The sequence below is a fragment of the Vulpes lagopus genome, chromosome 8 (genome assembly GCF_018345385.1).
Source record: "Vulpes lagopus strain Blue_001 chromosome 8, ASM1834538v1, whole genome shotgun sequence".
Lineage (NCBI taxonomy): Eukaryota > Metazoa > Chordata > Mammalia > Carnivora > Canidae > Vulpes > Vulpes lagopus.
Genome location: NC_054831.1, coordinates 17,765,535 through 17,788,004, shown reverse-complemented (window position 1 = coordinate 17,788,004; position 22,470 = coordinate 17,765,535). Strand labels below are relative to the sequence as shown.

At 44.4% G+C, this 22,470-nt stretch overlaps 1 protein-coding gene across 1 annotated transcript; it reads left to right on the top strand.

Annotated features, from left to right (window-relative positions):
• Nucleotides 1–9,189: 9,189 nt before the first annotated feature.
• On the top strand, nucleotides 9,190–21,895 carry STC1 (stanniocalcin 1). Its single transcript, XM_041767949.1, has 4 exons — nucleotides 9,190–9,553; nucleotides 11,530–11,672; nucleotides 12,390–12,601; nucleotides 18,651–21,895. The coding sequence occupies exons 1-4, from the start codon at nucleotides 9,436–9,438 to the stop codon at nucleotides 18,919–18,921; spliced, it is 744 nt and encodes a 247-aa protein (XP_041623883.1). The 5' UTR covers nucleotides 9,190–9,435; the 3' UTR covers nucleotides 18,922–21,895.
• The last annotated feature ends 575 nt before the right edge of the window (nucleotides 21,896–22,470 follow it).

Here is a 22,470-nt window from a genome sequence, read left to right as displayed (position 1 = left end):
TTGCTGCAATATTTTGGATAGCCAGTAGCAAATTCAGCAGCCATCACCAAAAGAAGCAGTGTAGGGAGACAGCCAATGAGGAGCTGAACCCAGCAGAGAAATTCCAAAGGGAGCAGCACTCCTAAACATCTGGGCGCAGCCTGGTCTGACAACCCTGACTCATTGGTAGCAGCAGAGGATTTTCTAAGCTGGAAGAGAAATACCATTCTGGAGTGCCTGTGCTCCTTCCTTCCCTGCTCTGCTCCAACAGGCAATTTGGAAGAGTTTTTTATTCAGCTGAATATACAGTTTTCAGGACCCTAAAGAGAAACCATCTTCCTAAATATACTTCTATCTGAATTGAGTGTTTCTGTTTTCTTCTGTAGAATCCCACTGGCTTAATTCATGTACTCTAGAGTCAGATGACCCAATGTTGAATCAATGCACTACTTCTCAATAACTGTGCTTTTTTGAACTTCACTTTGCTTGTAGGTATATGCATAATAACACCTGTGCTCTGCCATTGTTTTTAGATTAAATGAGATACTGGAGCCCTGTAGACCCTCAAGGAGAGGTCAGTCTAATTCAGAGTATAGCTTAAAGAAGTAGCTTGAGGCTGCAGGGATAAAAGCTGGTTTATAAAAAATAAATTTTTATTAAAAAAAGAAAAGCTGGTCTAGAACAGGACCAAGCTAAAGAAGTAGCTTGAGGCTGCAGGGATAAAAGCTGGTTTATAAAAAATAAATTTTTATTAAAAAAAAAAGCTGGTCTAGAACAGGACCAAGCTAAACTCAGAGGAGGTGAGTGGGAGCCAACTGGATTACAACCAACATACCCCAAAGTCGGTTCCGAGGAACACCTGTCCTGCAGGATGTTAGTAAGTATTAATCATAAAAAAGCTTTTTTTTTCAACAATATCTTTGGGATACATTGGACTACACAGTGTAAAAGCTTTCTTATTGCAGGACTTCAACATGTTGATGCTCATGGCAAACCCCTGGTGCATTTCATAGGACCATTACCTCTTGGAACACACTGTAAGAAATGTTGATTTACACTAATGGGTGTGTGGGTCCTATCTGATAACTCCTTCTTAAACCAAAGGCTTAGATAGTACCCAGTGTCTATGAGCTCTTCAGGACTTAAAGATCACTAAAAACTAAGGAGAAAATCTGTTTTCTGTTTAACGTATCATATAATATAAATATGCTTTTCTATTAAGATTGTATTTATTTATTTATGAGACACACACAGAGAGAGAGGCAGAGACACAGGCAGAGGGAGAAGCAAGCTCCCCTCAGGGAGCCTGATGTGGGACTCGATCCCATGACTTGAGCCAAAGGCAGACCCTCAACCACTGAGCCACCCAGGTGCCTCTATAAATACACTTTTAATGAAATACAGGTACATCATTATATGTGTGCCATATTGTGACTCACAGCTCCCTAAGAAGGAGAACCTAGAGTTTATAAGGCAATTAGTTACCTTAATAAGGGCCACACCTTTAAATCATGTATTACAGTATGTAATGTAATGTGATGTGCACACACACACACACACACACACACACACACTGAAGCTGGAGAAGTTCCAACCAATTAAGAATCAAAATTATAAAGCAAAATTATAAACCATGTCCCCTGGCATGACAAGAGCGGTTGGATTCAATCACATAACACTGAGGTAGGTTGCAGATTCCCCTCCCCATCTTCCACAAGCCTGCAGAGCCCAAGCACTCAGTAGGGTCTGGATTCTTAACCGGATAGCAAATCCTTTTTGGCACCAGCCACGGAACCCTGCAGCAAAGCACAGCTTTTTCTCAGGAAGTCAACCCCTCCCCGTGAAAAGCCATTCAGGGGCACCTATTTTACAGCCAATGGCTTTGCATTCACCGCTTCTAAAGGAGCATGGTGCTTTCAGTGGCTCTTTCCAATTCGTGGCAAAAGGCAACATTTTAAGGAGTGAGTGGGGGAAGGGGGTGGAGAGGGGCCGAAAGACAATCTTGGTTTCTAAAGATTTTCTAAAGAGATGGCATTTGTTGGAAAGAAGACACACAAGGAGAGGCACAAATTGTCAGAGTCTTGTTACTTGGAAGGAAATCTTCTCCTTCACATCCTGCTCAGTCAGCCTAGGTTGAGAGGAGGAGCTCATACATGAGGGCAACCACAGGGGCCCTAGGAGAAGTCACCCCGCACCCATGCACCTTTTTCTGAGATCCGGAAAGACATCTGGATTCAGGGGATGAAAAGTCTAAACTATCTGTCATTATGGAGGCCAAAAAATTAAAAAGTCAGGACTCCAAAACCCCCCAACATTGACTCTTCCATCAGATCAGTCTGTTTTTCAGGGTCTGTTTCATATCACGTTAGGATATTTTTCTCATTTCCAATGTTTGATTTTAAGTGTGGCTCATTCTCGTTATTCTCTGTATCCTAAAAATCTGCTGTGAGTGACTTACACACCAAATGAAGGTTAAAGTCCCCCCCCCTCAGTACACACACACACACACACACACACACACACACACACTCACAGAGGAAACTGCCCTTCCTTTGTTAATCTACAAGAGACCGGTAAAGACAATCAGTCACAACTGTGTGAAGAAATCATTATAAACACAAATATGAGAACATGCAATGAGAATATAATTAAAATTCGCTGTGTGAAAAGAATAATATTCTACTGCTCCACACTATTTTGAGCTAAATTTCCTTGCCTTAGCACAGCAACTCCCCTGATGACATTTTTGCCCTTAAGGATTTCACCACTTCCTCCAAAGCTCTTTTTCTCTCTCTCTCTCTCTTCCTCCCCCCTTCCTATTATTGTCACCAGAGAGTGGGGAATGACAAGTTCAAGGAAACGCTTGCCTTAAGGCCAGAGTGTGTTTCCTTTGCACTTGGATTTCCATTTATTCCACTAAATTTCCTTACAATTAATTTTTAAATGGGCTGAGAGAGTTCATTTCCCAAACAGCTGGCAAAAACCGTGTTCCATGAAAACAAACGTAATGGCACTTAGTGACCATTTTTGCTACCATTATAAAACCCTTACAGTATAAATTCTGACTCTGCATTCTGCACTTTATTACCCTGATATAGTAGTCGGAATCTGTTGATACTCCCATGATACCCACCCAGAGCCAGAAACTGGTTTATCTTAATTGCACTTTAGCCTAAAGCATATTAAATGCAACTTGATTATAAAATGCATTTGAATTGCCACAATAAATTTCTTGGCAAGATTTCCAAACATCAAGTAAAGAAATCTATAATCTCCTAGTCTGGCCCCTTTGCTGACTTGCCAGGTAACTTTGTATAAAGGCTGCTCCCTCTCCACATTCCCTTTTCTCAGCCAATAAACTAGTAATAATAGATTTGTCTAGCACTCAGGAATGGCTGCAAGACACTTCTTTATACTAAGATGGCATTTTGCGAACGGCAAGCTGGCTTTAGGCTAAATATGTCAGAATGATGCTTCAGCACAGGTTGTGGAAGCGGATTTTTTTAAATTTCTACTTCACAAACTCATTGGCATCTTCTATCAATCTCACTTTGGAGCTCACAGTTTAACACTGTGTATTTACTGCCTTGTGTCCAGGTCGGCGCCTCCACGCCTTGCGCCGCACCTCACTGTCTGTTCTTTCATAGGGCTAACACCATTCCCAGCATAGAGAGCTCAAAAAATATGCACTGATGGATGGATTGGTTGGCTGGAAGCGGTAAGCCCTGTTCTCCAACTGGAGGGGTCTGCATTAAGCACCAGGCGGAAGGCTTTCTCAGACATATGCAGTGTGACAGGTCTGCTCCAATCCCTGCATGTAACACAGTTCAAATATCTTCTTTACCAAGGTGTTTGGGGCCAGGACCAAGAAGCAAGAGAGGACTCATGCCCCCACATTGACCTTGCACACTCCTCCCGGAAGATTTCCAATATAGGATAGGCACCAAAAAAAGTGTCAGAAATAGAGTGAAAAGTTATTCAGCCTTGACCTTTGTCTAAAGACCACTGGAAGAAAGAATGCAAAGTAGAAAAATGGGTCAAAGAAGTTCCATTTTCTTGAGCAATGAGAAGCAATGCTCACTACCACCTGGAAATAGAATTTCTTTTTTAAAGCAAACACCTCAAACAAATCCATGTGTGTTATCACCTGCCTGGAACAGTTAGGTACAGACGCTATCCTCCCATTAGCCCTGGGGCTGAACGGTTTTTAAAAACTTCCCTGCAACCTACTTCCCAACTAGCAATAAGAGGATGGTATACAGAATGGTATATATTGCAAAACTTCCAAATATGTACCACCATGCTAGTCGGCAAGCTCACCAGCTAAATTACAGGAGTGCACTTTTTTTTAATTAACCACAGAAATAAAGTTATCCCCCTTAAAAAGCATCCTGATGGCCCGAAACAATGGCCAATCTAACAAAACCAGGATTCACAACTTTTTTTTAATTTTAAGAAGCAACTCACTGTTGGTTCGAGCGCCCTCATGTGTCTCAACAGAGTAATGTCACTTTAGGCCTTCCAAAGGGCTACGGGTAATGACAGATTCGATGACACACATACCCTCCTTCATCCTTGTTTCACTTTGCTTCAGGTGCCTCTTGTGAAACTGCAGACTATGAATTGGTCCTCTCTGATGTAAAGTGACTTCGTAACTTATACTGAAAGAATGGGAAGCCAATGTTCACAGAAGTGGGGGCTAATTTCAACTTGCCTGTTCTGGTTTAAACATGTTAGGTCATCCTGCCTATTTCTTTTTCCTCCCCCCACCCAGCCTGAGGGGTACTCTAAGCCTGCATGCCCCCTCCTCGAAGGTGGTGCTCACGCAACTGAAGAACAACCCAGAGCTACCTCTACAATAAGCAAATCTCAGGAGACCTAGCTCCATCGTCCTATGACCACAGGTAAGCCATTCTTCTCTCTGAGTCCTGAGTTCTTTCTCTGGGAAGAGAGAGGAGTGGTTCTTTTCTCATAGATAAGAAGCATCTGCAGAAATGCCTGGCAGAGAGCAGATAGGCACCCAGTAAATGTTAATTGAATGCAAACCTATAAACTCTATTCCAACCCACTTGACGTATTACATTTCCAGAAAACAGATATTCTTCCTCAAATACAACATTCATGCGTTAAGAACTAGCTTGGGAATTCACGAAGAACAGAAAAAGGTCAAACACTTCTCTGCATTTCCCACAACACCTGACCTAGTGCCAGGCACTCAGTAGCCCTCCATAAACCAGTGGGGGTGGAAGGAGTTTGACCCCTTCATGTATTCTTTCTTTCTTTCTTTCTTTCTTTCTTTCTTTCTTTCTTTCTTGAGTTTAAAAGCAATCAAAGACAAATAAAGAGGCAAAGCTTCACTCAAGAATTTGAGACTGTCCACACAGAGAACCTGGTATCCTTATATAGGATAAAAATAAACATCCCTCCCATCCCATTTGTTCCTCCTTTTCCTTCTCCTTCTTTTTCTTGAGGTTCAGAAGGCATGACTTAACAGTCCAACCATACAGTCAGGGCCAGAATCCCCAAAGAAGAATAAAAATGACACGCCAACCTTGGTCACTATGGCAGACCAGCCTCGATGGGCCCTGTACTCTCTTAACAAAAGAAACATTTATCAAGAATTCATGCTCCTGGTCTCCTCTCACCAAAAAGGCAAGGAGCCATTCACCACTTAGCTTTAAGCTAGCCAAATCCAACAAAGCTCCAGAGATTTTTGGCTTAATCTTCTCACTGAACTCATGCCAGCCTTGCACGGGCACAGCCAGGGCATCATCACCCAGCCTCAGGTGTTGGCAGATTCTCCCACCCACTTCTTTGCACTTTCCCTGCTCAGGGGCAGCAGCAAAGCCTTCCCTCCCCTCCCCTCCCACCCACTGCACCTGAGGCACCTCCAACTCATAGGGTCAGGCTGGGGAAGGTTCCTCGTCCACCGGAAGTACAGTCAAGTTCCTTGGCTAGTTAAGTCTACTACTTTAAAGAAGTAGGGAAGTGTCAGCCCAGCAGACATGTTAGATGATCTTGTCAATTATAAAGTCATAGGCAATAAATGAGGTGGGAAAAACTCTGATGTGTATGGTCTCCACTATCATTAAATTAGGAGAAAGGTTCCCCCCCCACCAAGGGAGCTTCTTAGAATAATTGATATTTTCCATTTTCTTATAAAAGGGCTCTCTTGTTTTTCTTCTCTTTCTCTCCTTCTGCTACCATCATTGTCTAGGACAATGCTATCACCAGCTGATATTACTAACTCATCTTAGTAATCTTAGTAATCTTAGTAATCTAGGTCTTATCACCTCCATTCTTTTCTTCTTCCAAACCATTATAAGGATGATCAAAAGATCTTCTCCAAACACTAACTTCAACATATCCTTTAATAATTCCCATTCAAGAATGCTTAATGACTCCCTGATGCTTGCAGGATAAAATTCAAACTCAGAAATCTGCTCTTCAGACTCATCTACATTCTCTCATACCACCCAGAAGGGTTACAAAAGAACCAGTCATCACCACAGAGTTCCCAAGACTCTTCCATCATTGCTATATCAAAGGCTACGATAAGAGCACAATGATTGTGGACATTCAGATATCCTTGAGCTGAAGTCTAAGTACAAATGCCCAGCCTAAGTTTTACAACTTTTCTTCTTTGGGAAGAAACGTTATATCGGGCATTTCTACTTAGACTTCAGTTTCTTTCTTTGGCATTCCCAAATGCACTGATGCTCATGCTAGTTACATTCACACCAACGTGGCTGCTATTGGATTTCTTCAGATGACAGCTTATCTGTCCTTGCGAAACACTGCGCACACCCGGCTGTGAACCTCCAGGCATGCGATAGTCAATGACTGAAATAAGAGGGAACAATAAATCAACATCAGAGAAAACACAAAAGGCATCCTGACATTTGTAGGACACTGTGTTCTGGTGGGAGCACCAGATAATGGGGGAAAGAATGTGGACGGGAGAAATCATCACTCTACCCCTACAGAGCCAGTAGGCCAACATGGGGGAATTCCAGTCCAACAAAAGACACAAACAGCATTACCTTTAACAATGAGAAATGGTTAAAGAGGTAGAGAACTCTAAGGAACAGAAAGCAAGATCCTCAGGAAGAAAATGGATACATCTGTTCCCTTATTCTCCTTCTAGAAGGGAACATTGAACTATTACATGACATTGCCATACATCTACCACTCCTGCCTGAGGCAAAATAGACAATCTCTTTTTAAAAAAATGAAATAATGATAGCTTTTTCCTAAATTCTTACAAAGCAATAATAGCAGTTCACATCTTTTCCTTGAATACCCTTCTATGAAGGCTTCTCCACATCTCAACCCAGTGTTGGCCAGGCCCTTCTCTTACAGAGCAAAGTCCTGACATCCTGACCCTTCAGGAAACACAACCGAGATTGACTACCTTTCCATCTTGACTGCAAGCTCAACAGCAGGAATCCTTACTTCTCCTTCTTCTGTATCTCTTCTCTGTTACCCTTCCATCCTCAAGCCCCAGCATCCAGCTTAGAAGGTTTGAGAAATGCCAAGATTCAGTTAATCTAAACTAAAATGTACTTATCATTTAATGAATATGTGAACATTTCTTTTCTTGCCTTTAAATATTTCCTTTATCCTTTATCTCCTCCATCCTTTTTCCAGCAACCTTCATGCTTCCCAAATAACCTTTTTTTTGGGGGGGGGGGTGCTATAATCACTCAGCACGCCCACTCCCCTCACACCTACAGAGCTGAGTCTTGGTTTGTGGTTAGTAGAGTTGGCAATCTTTCTTCAACCTTTGAAGATTTTAGGATCTAAACTGAAACCACTGTGGCTCCGTTTCTTTGCAAGATCACCTTGTTCCCAGCTTTGTGAATCTCCAATGGCCCTTTCTCACTTATATCCTAAAATTTTGTAAAGGTTTTCTTCCTTCATTCCTTCACTTCACCCCAGCCCTTGATGCAATGACCAATTTTTTTTTTTTTTACTGTGGTAAATCCTTTCCTGGATTATCAGCCTCCTTTAAAAGTTGGGGACATGCTTCAGTGTTGTCTACTTATAAGAAAATATGAGCTTCTACACTAGGGATGATTTGTGATGCCACTGTAATTTTCCCATTAAGTCTAGAGCTTATCAGTCTTCTTCCTACACATTCTGGTCTTTTCCTACCCCTTCTTTCCAGTCCTGCCTGCCCCCATACCCCTTCCCCACCCTCAAGAAATAAATGGGTTTACCTAGCAGGTTTACTCTTGCTTTGGCCAGCTTATTGTTTCAATGTGATTATGAAGTCCCCTTGCTTGAAAACACGGTGTGTTAACTTTCAGGCATTCACGATGTCTCCCTGTTGAGTGTAGAGTGTGGAGGTGTGCGTGTGTGTACCTATAGTAACTAATGCTCCTGGAGTTGGCAATCCTGCTGGTGACTAAAAAAGATGGACTTGAGGTTAATTTTTGTTACTGGAGAATCATAGTTTTAGAGATGAAAGTAATGCTAGACCCCAACGTGGGCATTTCACAGATTTGAAAACAGAGGCAGAACAAGGTAAAAGGACTTGACCACAGTCATGTCAGTAGAGGAATTGGAGCCACAGCTCAGAGCTATCCTATCCCAGTCCATCAGAGCCCTTCCACTCATATATGTCCCTCCTCGGGGGCTCATATATGTGAATGAGAACTCTGGATGCCCAGAGTGCCGCAGACCTGTGGATATGTATGTGCCAACGAGATGGGGAGACAGCCCGGTGCGTGTAGCTTACAACATAGCCAGTGTGCTGGTAAAATCAGATCAAAATTGCTATAAAGAGGCTAAATTAGAATCCAAAGAGACCACACAGCCTCATCCTGCTGATGCTGCTCATCCCTCCCCCGACCAGCTCATTCTTTTTTAAAAAAAGGATGGATTTCCAAAAGCACCTTGTTGAGATTTTCATCTGATTTTCCCTTAGTTCAATCAATATACAGTCATTCCTTAATTCCGTGAAAATAGCTTTTCACACATCCATGCACACACTGTCACACACACACATGTAAAACATTGGCAGCAGGTACTTTTAATTTGCTGGAAAATATTTCTAAGAAGTCAAACAGCTCCAGCCCAATGAGCGTGCCCTCCGATTGGCTAGCCAGACCAGTTGAGGGACCTGATTGGTCCCTGATCCTAAGGACCGATAAGAACGGCTATAAAATCCCTGGGTGCAGCTCTTGGGTCCCCAGTTTGTAAAAGCCAGAGGTGCAAGAAGCAGCCACTGCAGCAGCAGCAGCAGCAGCAGCAGCAGCAGCAGCAGCAGCAAGCAGCAGAAGCAGAAGCAGCAGCAGCATCAGCAGCAACAAAAAAAAAAAATCCTCATCAAATCCTCACCTAGGCTTTCAGTGTATCCAGATCCACATCTTCACTCAAGCCGGGAGAGGGAAAGAGGAAAGGGGGGGAGGAAAAAAAAAACCCAACAACTTAGCGGAAACTTCTCAGAGAATGCTCCAAAACTCAGCAGTGCTTCTGGTGCTGGTGATCAGTGCTTCTGCAACCCATGAGGCGGAGCAGAATGATTCTGTGAGCCCCAGGAAATCCCGGGTGGCAGCTCAGAACTCAGGTAAGCGGCAAACCCAGGACCGGTTTCTCCCCCAAAGAGCTGTCCTCATTTGCCTCTCGCTTTTGCAACTGTGTCTGTGACGGCTGATCTTGATAATAAATGTGCTTCATGCCTGATGGCAATAAACTGCCAGTGTAATCCAATAGCCTTAGGAAGTGGAGCTCCTTTGTTTAATAAATTGCATGCAACTAACGAAGAAGCTGGGCGCTCTGCTGAGGGTATTTCATTGCATAAGCCTAGCCTGATTGCCTGAAATCTGGCACGTACCCTCTTGGGGGAGGGGGGGAAAGGGGGCGGGGGAAAGGCTTGAATGTTGGCATGCTTCAAAGCGCTCTCTATACTTTCTAGAAGCTGAAGCTGATCTTAAGGTGAGACATGATTTGTCTGATGCTGCCCCCTTCCTTCACCCTTAGGACCCCATAACTGGGCTTCCCTGCCCCTTCAGGCAACACACAGAAAGCTCCCTCTGCAGACAGATTTACAGAACCATAGCCCTCCAGTCTGACAAATCCTGGGCAGATGCAGAGAAAACCCTGCACATCCCACCCCGACACTGCTCCTTCTCTTCCTCCCAGCTTTCTCGCGCTTCATTCAGCTGCCGGTGCTGCCCGGGGCCAGAGGGACCCTCAAAAAAAAAAGAGTATTTGTGAAACGTAGCAGCAGTTCCTTCAAGAGGAAGGTCTCACTCTGGTTCTGACTCCCAGAGCAGTTAATTGTGTATTATCTTGGCCTCTAGAGGAAAGGAGTCCTTAGGAAGCCGGTACTAACACCTCTGCCTTCTGACTCCACTTGTCCGGCCTGCTGCTCTAGCATTACTGCCCCCACTCCCCCAACTGTCAGCAAAGATGGGATCGCAGGTGTCCAAATGCTGCAGACAACGCTCCCCTCCAAAGAGCACAGGTCCCTGCCCAGAGGAGGGCTTTGCTTCACTTCCTTTTGTACTTAGTTGCTATAGAAATGCAGTGATTCACAATTCGAGCTTGCCTAAAACAATAGCAACCCTAATGCATATTAAAACTGCTTAAAGCAAAGTTATAATTTGAACCCGTGGAAATATATAATTAGGGAAATGACTTGTAACATCCCAGAGGCTGCGGGTGGTGGGAGGGGGAGGGGAAGCCTAACCGAACCATGCTTTTGATCTCAGAGGAGAATCCTATGGTATGAAGGCTGCAGATCATTTCTTGCCGAGCTGCTTGCCAGAACACCCCCCTTCTGTAGGAGAGAAATTACTTTTATGGGAGATCTTATCCAGAATGTAGAAAGCCTCATGCAAGTTCTTTGCGGTTTTTCTTCCAGTCTTGCACAAGGGGTGCCTTGCCTTGTTATTCCACACCTGTGTTTCTCTTTTAAAAAAGCAATGGCTTTTAATATGAGAGAGATTATGCATCCTATGGTGGGGGTTGGGATGAAACAGGAATGGACCAGATCCCTTTCTGCCGGTATGAAGGTAAGTTAAAAGCCCTAGATCGGAAGGGTCTCCAGATGAACTCCTGGCAAATTCTTTGCCACTTAGGCTAAAATTCCATTCTTATTACTCTGGAGTGCATTTTCAGGAAGCCAAATGGACTCTCTGGCCCTTCCACTTCCTAAACTTGACCACCAGCCCTTGCCTCCTGCCTTCCCATGCTTTTGGGGCTCTAGGTGATGCCCTTGGATCCTGCAGAGCTGCTTGGAGCGCTGTGCATTCCGCAGCCTCTGGTCTTAACTTCTCCAGCCACCAGAATTGTATGTAATGGGTGAGACCAAGAGGGAAAACTCACGCCCTCTCTCTCCTTTCATGGGCTCTCGCTCTCATAAGCAAAAGGATCTGCCTGCCCCACTCTTTCTGCTCCTACCCCCTCTGGATGGGGCCATCCACGGCCCCCTGGCAAACGTCTAAGTTCTTCCGACCCCATGTCCTTGAATTTGCCACCTTGACCCCTCTGAATCACCCTCATCATCTGACCCAGATTGGGTGGATTTGTCTCTTTTAGCTGAAGTGGTTCGCTGCCTCAACAGTGCTCTGCAGGTTGGCTGCGGGGCTTTTGCATGCCTGGAGAACTCCACCTGTGACACAGATGGGATGTACGACATCTGTAAATCCTTCTTGTACAGCGCTGCTAAATTTGACACTCAGGTAATCAGACCTTGACCCATGCCTCCCATTGGATGCCTGTCTTTAACAGTGTGTTAGACTATTGTTCTTGGGAGCCAGGCTTGTGAGGAAACTGCGCTGCTTCGCAGCCTCCTCAGTCTACACGCTCAGCTCCAGCGTGTGCATGTGCACACATGCACACACACACACACACACACACACACACGGGTGCGATTTTGGCCAGAAAGCCGGTTCTATACAAGACACTTCCCACCCACTCTAATGCACGACTGTACCACGCTGACAGAGGCTGTCTTAAGGGAGGGGTGATGAGCAAAAAAATCTTTGCCTCTTCAAGAGGAAAGAGAAACGTTCTTCTAACAAAGAAGTTCTCCTCACTGTATGACCTAGCACACTGGCTTGTGAGTTATCAAAGTCTCGATCCTAAGAAGACAAAGCCATATTTTGGCTATTTTTAAGCTGCAGGGTGGTGGATTATGGTTCATCTCTCCCCACCCCACCAACCCCCCCACCTCGGCCAGTCTCACTATTTCTATGGAGCTGAATTTTGAAGGTAGTCAAAGAGAGTGGGGACATTTTTTTTATCCTGGTCACGGTGTACAATTTTCTCATTGTGAGGACCTGCAGATGGCCATGAGACAGTGCCAAGGCAAGCCCCCTTAAGTTCCACATATTGTATGCCCTGTCCTCTCTGGTCAGCTCGAGCTAAAGCTTCTCCTCCTACCCCTTGCCTGGCAGGGAAAAGCATTTGTCAAAGAGAGCTTAAAGTGCATCGCCAATGGGGTCACCTCCAAGGTCTTCCTTGCCATTCGGAGGTGCTCCACTTTCCAGAGGATGATTGCTGAGGTGCAAGAGGAGTGCTACAGCAAGCTGAATGTGTGCAGTGTCGCCAAGCGGAACCCCGAAGCCATCACCGAGGTCGTCCAGCTCCCCAATCACTTCTCCAACAGGTACAGAATGAGTCCGCTTTTTTGCAATGGGGCGGGGGGAGGGGGAGAGGCGGGGCGTTGGCAGAGCCAGACACAGAAGGGGGTTAATTGCCACAGTCATGATCTTATTTTAGCTTGCAGCCTTCCCAGCTTTTGCAGGAAAAATATGTTTGTGATTGGTTGTGACAGTTTAAGCAGCCTGGATTTTTTTTTCTCACTGTTATAGGAAAAGTCTTTCCATGCAGCTAATAGAAAGCTTCATCTGCAGCATCCCTGGGTGTATTTTCATTGTCAGTTTCTCACCATAAGCATGAAGGGAATTGGAAGTTTATGGAAACAAGCATTTGAGACATCAAATTTGGCTGAAATTATGGCGATGCACTGTAAAATTGGCCATTATTAAAACGCTGGTCAAATGTCATAATGCAGAATTTTAAATCTGCATGTGTTCTGAGCCGGTCCCATGCTCACGCAGGTATTTCGGTAGGTGGCCCAGAGTAAGCCATGTCACTCCACTGGAACTGGGATTTCCTTTGTGAAAAGTGAAATGGCTGGACTAGATGATTCCCATGTTCCCTCCCAGGCTTATATTATTCCTTTCTCTAGTTCAAGATTTCCTGGAATGGTGTTCTGGTGACCGCTCAGTCACATTTTCATCTCAGTATTCTCACATGACCCAAAGCCGCTGAATTAGTCATATCTGAGCCCTGGCCTTCCTGTGCCACTGGCTCACTGTCTTTACCAGCCAAGAGTTAACACCCAGGCTGACATGAAGAGGGCTGACACCCTCATTCTAAGGCCTACAGGGTTTCTCAGCAAGACCTGGGCTTCCCCATCTGTGATCAAGTTAAGAGAGGTGTCCATGGGGCTGGCGTGGAGGTATGGCAGGGGCAGGGAGGGCAGGATGAGTTCAGCCTGCTGTGATGCCCCTCAACCCAAAACTTGACTCCCAGGCCTGAAGCACTAGGATGCTTTGACTCTGCAGCCAAATACTGACAAAGATCAGTTCTATTGCATGTTACCCAGACCATCTGAGAGCTAACACAGACTTCCCTGATTAATTTTCAAGCCAGGTGCTGCCACCCTTCTTCCAACAGTGGCAACAGCCTGCTCCTCCTGGGGCTGACCAGCAGTTTAGTCATGCACATATATGCAACTTATCAAAAGACAGGAAAAGTAGTTCTTCCTTAGGGAAATGCTAAGACCCCTGACATTAAAACTTTGTAAAATTTCTGATTCACACCTAATTACACATTAAGGCTCTTCAGAACCTCAGGTCAATTTATAAAAATCGGTTGTTCAGTACTCATTGGGTCCTAACTGATTTTCTCAGAACGAGAAAGTCAAATCCACCATTTATCTTAAATGGCCTATCTCTTTAGATTGGCCTCAGTCTTAATATTCTCCTAAGAAGATTCTGGTTACATCTAAGAGAAAAAAAAAAAAAAAAAAACCTGGCTAATTGTTGGAGACTCCCTTCACCATAAGGAAAAAAAAAACACAGAATTCTTAGTAGACAGGGGCTAGGGACAAAGTATGCATTTGTGTGTCAGCTGGGGCAGGGGGGAAGGGGTACGTTAGCAATGCCATTATTATAAGTCTAGATCGTTAAGGATCCTATGGCAATTTGTGACTTACAATATGGCATGTAACTAATTTTAAGTCAATATGAACCTCTCTATTTCAACTGAGATCATATCTTCCATTATGAAGGGAGAGGTCTTATAGAGAGGATGATCTAGAATCTGGAGTGGTGATCCTAAGTATCTAAGAAGAGACTAATAATAAGAGTTTTTAATGCAGGCCACTGTTCCTTTCAGCTGGGGTCTCCTTTTGTACCACCTTTAGCAAATGGTCACAAGGAGTCTTGTTTTCTCCCTTCTCCACCATAGAGAAATCACACTTATTAGGAAAGTAGGGAAAAGTGGCCATCCCTTGAAGACCAGAATCTTCCATGCAGCTCTTTCTTCAATTATTTCACTTCAACTGGCTAATATTATTCCTGCTCAGAACTGTAGAGATTTCCGGTTCCCTGCTGGGGCTTACTTGCTCTATTTAAGCTCCTCACTCTCCTGAAACATCCTGCTTTCCCAGCCTCTGCCCCACCACAGATACACACTAAGTTGTGCCAGTTGGCACAGAATTGTGAAGGGAAGTAGTTACAGGTTCATTCCACCTTCCTGTGACTTATCTAGCATGAGATTTGGGCCTGGGAGAATCCAAAAGCCTGTGACTGGACCAAGAGCCAGAACAGGGATGTTTTCCATGACCGAAATCCACTCCAAAGAGAAAGGATAGCTGGATGTCCCCCCCTGGCTGAATTTGCAAACTTCTCTCTCAACCATGAGGGAAAGCAGGCAAAATTGATCAGACAAGCTGAGCAATGTGAGGCTTGGGAAGAAATCAGACCAATCCAGATCCAGAGTGGGAAAACTGACGAAGCTTCCAGCTCTCTAGGGCATGGATAGGGAACAGGAAACAGAAGAATAATATTGATCAAGGGAAACAAAGGACTATTTATAAACCCTCACACAGAACGTTCCTAGGCAGTATGTGTGTATTTGGGTAAGCATGGCTGAAACAGTAGCTATGGAGAATATCTGATCTTATTCTTTACCAAGAAAAAAAAAAAAGTCAGTGATGGAATTTTCAAAGTGGGAAAAAGAAACATGCTTTTAAAGGTCCTTCCAGGCTGGGTGATCAGAACACTTAGCCCATCAAGTCCCTTCACCCTATAAAGGTGAAAAAAGGAATCTTCCTAAATAGTTCTAAGTCATCCTGCAGAGGATGGTCCTGAAGCAGACCTGCACCATCTTTGTTAAATCAAGAAGGAATATAGATATAGATATAGAATAGATATAGATGATATAGATATATCAAATCCCAGAAACATAGAATGTCATAGTTGGAGATGGTCACAGAGGTTATCTAGACTAAACGCCTCATTTTACTGATTTAAAGGACAGAGGCCTGGAGAGGGACGTGACCCACTGAAGGTCACCCAGTGAGTGAATGACAGGGTTGAGTCTAGAATGCATGTGGCCTTGAGCCAAACCATCTTATTCCTACTTCAAAAATGGCAGCCAGTAAAACCTATAGGAAATATCCACAATCCAAACAGAATAAAAATAGAAAAAAAAATAGAATACCAAGGAGAATTGAATAAATGGGCTCCAGGGCAATCAACAATTACATTTGTGTACATTCTATTCTCAAAGAGAAGGCACATCTTACCAACGGCTATAGTAACATGAACAGTTGGTACAAGATGGTGCTCGGTAAATATGTGACAATTGGCAAGTCAACTTTCGCTGAAGACACAATCTTTTAAATAATCTCACTTGGTGACTTCTAGATAGAAAAGGTCTGTCTCATTAATCCACACAATCCCAGAGGTCAGCACCCTTACTGTGTATTACAGCCCTTAATGGAGAGGCACAGGATTAAACTCTCACTCACTCTGGCAAATGATGCTGACATCATGGCAGTCAGACAGGTTGACAGGTTTCCCAGACTTGGAGGAGCTGCTAATGGAGCCGTGGACATCTCTATTCCAACGAGCCCTCTTAGCCTACCCTTGTTGGGTTTGCAAAGCTCCATGAGAGAAGCTAAGGGTAGATCTGGGGAGAGTCACTAAGGGTAGTCAAGCTGGCAAGGTGATCATTGAGAAACTCCAACAACAGGTGTCATACCCGGGCAAGCAGAGAAAGCAAGAGGAAAGACAGAAACCCTCATAGAGGGAAAGTAAGTGCTTTGACAAAGTGGGGCCCACGGGACACATGTGGCCTTGAAGAGGCAAGGCTAATGACAGGAGCTTAGTTTCCTTACTGGTGTTCACCTTCATCATCCAGGCAAGAGCTTCCAATGTTGAGCTAAGGAAAGACCGTCTTCCACAGTTCATCTAGTGGGGGGTGGAGGGATGGCAATCTCTCGTGGGCAGTTCTTTCTAGAAGTGGAAGGGTTAACTTCTAAGTTATAAAGTCCTGGTTGGGGGTCAGGAGGGTGAGAGATCAGAAACCTTATTCTCTAAGATCTAATCACCCTGTGAAGTAGACACAGAGATCAAGGGGACCCATGTCCTCACAGAGCCCAAGAGTAAAGAGGTGCCTGGGGATCTATGTGGGTGGGTAGATATCTGAAGCTGTTGGTACAAAGTCGTTTATTCTCAGTTTTTCCAAAACCCTCTTTCTCCCCATTTCCCCATCCAAGTGAGATCTGCTTTGACTCATGTGCTTTATAATTCCAAAGGGTTGGAAAATGTGTTTCTGTGCCAGAGAATCCCAATTTTAACAACAGCTGGATATAATCCTCCCTCGTGGGAGGGGTAGAGCCAGGACTATGTCCGAGACCCAGACAACAGCACTTCTCTTTCGGCCCCCAGCTTCATTCTGCTCACTCACAGAAGGGTGACCGCTCTGCTTCATTACCCGTGTTCCACTCTGTTTACCGTACATCCTTGAAAGGACCTCTCTGGGGGGTTAAGTTATTCTGGAAGGATGTTTGATCCTGTGCTCTGTGAGGTGAGTTAAAAATAAACAGGTTTCTTTTCATGGAAGATCTTGTGGCCCCAGTGACCCGCAGGCTCCTCTGGGGAAAGAGTCTCTCCACATAAATACTGTAGGTCACTGTCATCGGGAGAGTCTCTTATTAGTGAACACAGGGCTAATGGGTTTTGACAAGTGCCACCTCAAAACGGAAGAAACACATCCCAACTCAAATTGGAAAATGCCCTGAACTGTCTCCCCAGTGAATAGGACAAGTAATTCATATGCTGTCCATATCAGACAGTCTGTTTCTGAGCCATAACACTTAGCTGCAGTGTTTGGTTCCCCCCCAAAGAACTTACACCTAAGATGAAGGTGATTTATACCAAACACCAGGTTCTTTGGTAAAACTAACCACACCTTCTTCTAATTTCTCTTCCCGGAATCATGACTTATTAGAGAGAATTATTATTTCTACAACTCCCCATTTCACCCGTGGCCGTAGAATAAATCGACGGATGGACCATGAGCAGGGAGCAGAGCCCTAGGACAGTGGCACATGAGGGTTCCAAAGAATAAGGACGCAAATCCTGCCTTTAGTAAGTTAGCAGTCGAGCAGGGAAAACCAAACCGTCACCAGCCCATGGAATGCTGACCTGTGTGATGCTAACCTAGAATCCTTAAAATGCTCAAAAAAAGGAAGAGGCCAGCAAAAGCTAGAGCAGTGGGAGAAGGCTTTGGAATTGTTGGAACAGAAACCATCAAGGACCACCAGTCCTTCCATTTCAGGATCCCCATTGCCCGGCATCTGGCCTTCTGACTACAGTGTACCTTTGAAGGAACACTGAGAAAGAGATCAGTCAATGGCCATTAGCAAGGCTAGCTGAGTGATTTGAGTAGAAAACCTGCACGATCCACTGGAGGAGGCAGCGGCCTCCTTTAAAAATAGAAATTGAGTCCGAATACATGCTCATGTGCCCATCCACCTGCACACACACCACCCAGCAAAGGGCAGATTGCAAAGACGTATCAAAATACCCGCAAATTCACATGAGTGACTGTTCAAGAAACGGTCTCAGCAGGCCTGGGCTCACCTCATTACATTTGACTAAGTCCTGTTTCTACCACTAACCCGTCATATGACCTTAGACAAGTCGCTTCTGCTCTCCCACCTTTGTTTCTTCTCTGTAAAATGAGACGAAGGGAAAGAACCAAAGGATGATCTCTGTGATCCCATCCAGCTAGATGATGGGGTGTTTCTAAAACGGTGAGACATTGGGGGCAGCTTGATTGTTCACAAAGTGTGACCTAAGTCTGCCAAGCATTAAACACAAAGACGGGAGCTGTTTCACGTCATGTGGCAACTCCAGGAAGCACATGCACTAGACTAAGAAGACAGCGCATGAAAGTTAGAGGCAAAAGCCATCTTCAGCTGATGAACTATCTGGATTTGCTGGATTTGCATGGTCTGGCCATCTGGATGGGGGGTTGGGCTGTTGGCCTCACCTGGGCTGAAAGGCCAGGTCTCGCCGTGCCCTCTCTCACTCATTGACTATTTGTCCCCTGTGCTCTCTTTCCCAACACAGATACTATAACAGGCTCGTTCGAAGCCTCCTGGAATGTGACGAAGACACAGTCAGCACCATCAGAGACAGCCTGATGGAGAAAATTGGGCCCAACATGGCCAGCCTCTTTCACATCCTGCAGACGGATCACTGTGCCCAAACGCACCCGCGAGCTGACTTCAACAGGAGGCGCACCAGCGAGCCACAGAAGCTGAAAGTCCTCCTCAGGAACCTCCGAGGTGAGGCGGCCTCTCCCTCCCACATCAAACGCACCTCCCACGAGAGTGCATAAGCAGGGAGAGGTATCCACAGCCTCGCCAGATTAGCATCATTTTAAAGGTGTTCGCACACCGACTTTGAGTGTACTGTGCCTGGTTGGATTTTTTTTTTTAAGTAGTTCCTATTTTCTATTCCCCTCCCAGAAAATTGCATGAAACGAGGCTTCTGTAATCAATATCCCAACATTCTGCGATGGCAGCGTTCCCCCCAGACAGATTATGTGTGATCCTCCTGCCTCTAGGCAGGAGAAAGTACCCTCTTCTCTCATATTCCTCCACCATGTCTTTTCCCGGGTCCCCTCAAACTCCTCTCAAACACAAAGCATTCGCATAAGGCCCAGTCATTGTCATTGGAAGCTGTGGAACCCTTTTAGGATGGTTGCCCCAGTAGAGTTAGCTGACGAGAAGCATCTTAATTTAAATGCATGTCTTCAATGCTCATAAAAGTGTTAAATGGAATTCGTGTGATGAATCTGTGCTGGCCATGGACGAATATGAATGTCGTGTTTGAATTCTTGATCTCTCACGAGCTAGTGTCTTACGGTCTTGATCCCTCCGGTGTGTAATTCCCTTTCCAACACATTTACCAAATTGCTCAAGCCTGGCTCTTCCACCGGGCTTTGGGCCTGCATCTTCTTGCATCTAATGAAAAACAAAAAGCTAACATCTTTATGTACTGTAACTGCTCAGAGCTTTAAAAGTATCTTTAACAATTGTCTTAAAACCAGAGAATCTTAAGGTCTAACTGTGGAATATAAATAGCTGAAAACTAATGTACTGTACATAAATTCCAGAGGACTCTGCTTAAACAAAGCAGTATATAATAACTTTATTGCATATAGATTTAGTTTTGTAACTTAGCTTTATTTTTCTTTTCCTGGGAATGGAATAACTATGTCACTTCCAGATATCCACATAAATGCTCCTTGTGGCCTTTTTTATAACTAAGGGGGTAGAAGTAGTTTTATTCAACATCGAAACTTAAGATGGGCCTGTATGAGATAGGAAAAACCAACAGGTTTGTCTGAAGGACCCCAGGTAAAATGTTAATCTCCCAGCCCACCTCAACCCAGAGGCTACTCTTGACTTAGCTCTATCCTGAAACGGCTCTGTCACGTCCAACTGGGAATTACAGAAACCAAAAAGAGCATCCCTTTGGGCTTGGACCACTTACAGTGTGCTAAGGCCTACTCTGTCTTAGGAAGTGGCAGTTCTTGACTCGCCACCTTTCATCGGTGCCCGATCGATCCTCTGGCAAACCGATGATGGTGTGGGAGACTTTCCATGAAATCAGTCAGGAACGAGTCAGTCAGCCTTTGGGTCTTCAGTTACGGGGACTTGGGGCTGAGGGGATATAAAGAACCCTGGGCTGTCCAGCCTTAATAGACTCCTCTTACATTTTTGTCCTGTAGCACGCTGCCTGCCAAAGTAGTCCTGGCAGCTGGGCCATCTCCGTAGGATCGCAAAAAAAAAAAAACAAAAAAAACAAAAAAAAAAAACAAAAAAAATGGAAAAAAAAATGGAAAAAAAAAATAGAAAAAAGAAAAAAAATGAAAAAAAAAAAAAACAAGAAGGAAAGAGGAAAAACAGAGCTGGTGGTTTGATTATTTCTGCCGTGATGTTTACAAGATGGCAACCACCAAAGCCAAATGAGTAACCTATCTATGAACAACAGTAGTTTCTCAGGGTCACTGTCCTTGAACCCAACAGTCCCTTAAGAGCGTCACTGCCCACCAAAGGTCAATGTCAAGGGAGGAAGAAGGAGGAGGGGTAGAACTGTAGGGGCCGCTCCAAACTCGCTTCAGTAGAAACTATTGGTGCTTGCCTCTCACTAGGTTAAACTCAAGATCTGACCAAACTGAGTGATAGGGATCCTGGTGGGAGGAGGGAGGGCACATCTCCAGGAAAAAAAAAAAAATGAAAAGCAATACAACTTTACCATAAAGCCTTTAAAAGCAGTAACGTGCTGCTCAAGGACCAAGAGCAATCACAGCAGACCCAGCAGCAGCAGCAGCAAGCACAAGAGCTGCTGCCTGTCTCCACACAGCCTCTAAGCGTGCTGACATCAGATTGTTAAGAGCATTTTTATACTCAGAACTGTCCCATCCCCAGGTCCCCAAACATATGGACACTGCCTTAGCCTCTTGGAAATCAGGTAGACCATACGCTAAGTTGACTCTCCACACCCCCCCCACCCTTCCCTCCCTGGTACCCCACTCCCACCCCCAGGCAAGGCTGACTTCTCCGAACCAGAAAAGCTACTCAAGTTTGTGTGTCGTGTCCATTTCGCAAACCCACGAAGCCAGGACCCCAATGCGACAAGTAGTTCACGAGTATTCCTAGCAAAATTCTCTCTTACTTCAGTCCAGTAGATTCTTTCTCTCTCTCTCTCTTTTTTTTTTTTTTTTTTGCTGTGATCTCTTCAAACCGTGGTACCCCCCTTTGCTCCCCACAGTAATTCTTCTATATGTATCTGTAATACATATATCTACACATATGGAAAGAAGCAGTTCTCACGATGTTGCTAGTTTTTTGCTTCTCTTTTCCCCATCCCATCCCACTCCCTCCAACTCCCTTTTAAACTTCCAAAGCTTCGTCTTGTGTTTGCTGCACAGAGTGATTCGGGGGCTGACCTAGACCAGTTTGCATGATTCTCCTATTGTGATTTGGTTGCACTTTAGACATTTTTGTGCCATTATATTTGCATTATGTATTTATAATTTAAATGATATTTAGGTTTTTGGCTGAGTACTGGAATAAACAGTGAGCATATCTGGTATATGTCATTATTTATTGTTAAATTACATTTTTAAGCTCCATGTGCATATAAAGGTTATGAAACATATCATGGTAATGACAGATGCAAGTTATTTTATTTGCTTATTTTTATAATTAAAGATGCCATAGCATAATATGAAGCCTTTGGTGAATTCCTTCTAAGATAAAAAATAATAATAATAAAAATAAAGTGTTACATTTTATTGGTTATTTTTCTCCCCAATGTCTTTCATTGTTATTCTTTGAAAACTTCTTGAATGAGACTTTCGGAACATGAAGTTAACGGCTGATTAATTTCTTTAAAGTTAGATTAAGTGCCAATACATGAATGAATGTAGTTTAAATCAACACTTTTCAAATTTCCTTTTAAGACCATTTGGTGGCTCCCGTGACCCTCACAATAAAATCATAATCCAAACTCCTTGACAAACTTCAAGGAAGCTGTGTGATCCGGACATCACTCAGCTCTCCGGCCTCAAGACTCACCTTTCCTTCCAAGCAATGAGCTCCACACTTCAGAAGTGTGGGAGTCCTGCGGAAGCCTATGCTCTCTCTCCCTTCCAGGCCTTGATTTATTCTGTTCTCACTTTCTAGAAGACCTTGTCCTTTACCTTGTGCTCAGACTGGAAGTACCTTTGTTTAACCACCAGTGTGGTCCTGGCACTGCAAAAGCACCCAGAGGCAGGATATCCCCAATACTTGAAACGAATGATTTAGAAGGAGGTTGGGGGTGGGGTGGGAGGGGGAACAGAGACAATTAAATCAATGTGACAAGGGAGGCAGAT

Bases quoted from the DNA above. Each gene is read 5' to 3' on its own strand.
- STC1 (XM_041767949.1), top strand. From the start codon at position 9,436: ATGCTCCAAAACTCAGCAGTGCTTCTGGTGCTGGTGATCAGTGCTTCT. The intron at 11,673-12,389 runs GTAATCAGACCT...CTTGCCTGGCAG, and splicing joins CTGCTAAATTTGACACTCAG to GGAAAAGCATTTGTCAAAGA. The intron at 12,602-18,650 runs GTACAGAATGAG...TTCCCAACACAG, and splicing joins CCCAATCACTTCTCCAACAG to ATACTATAACAGGCTCGTTC.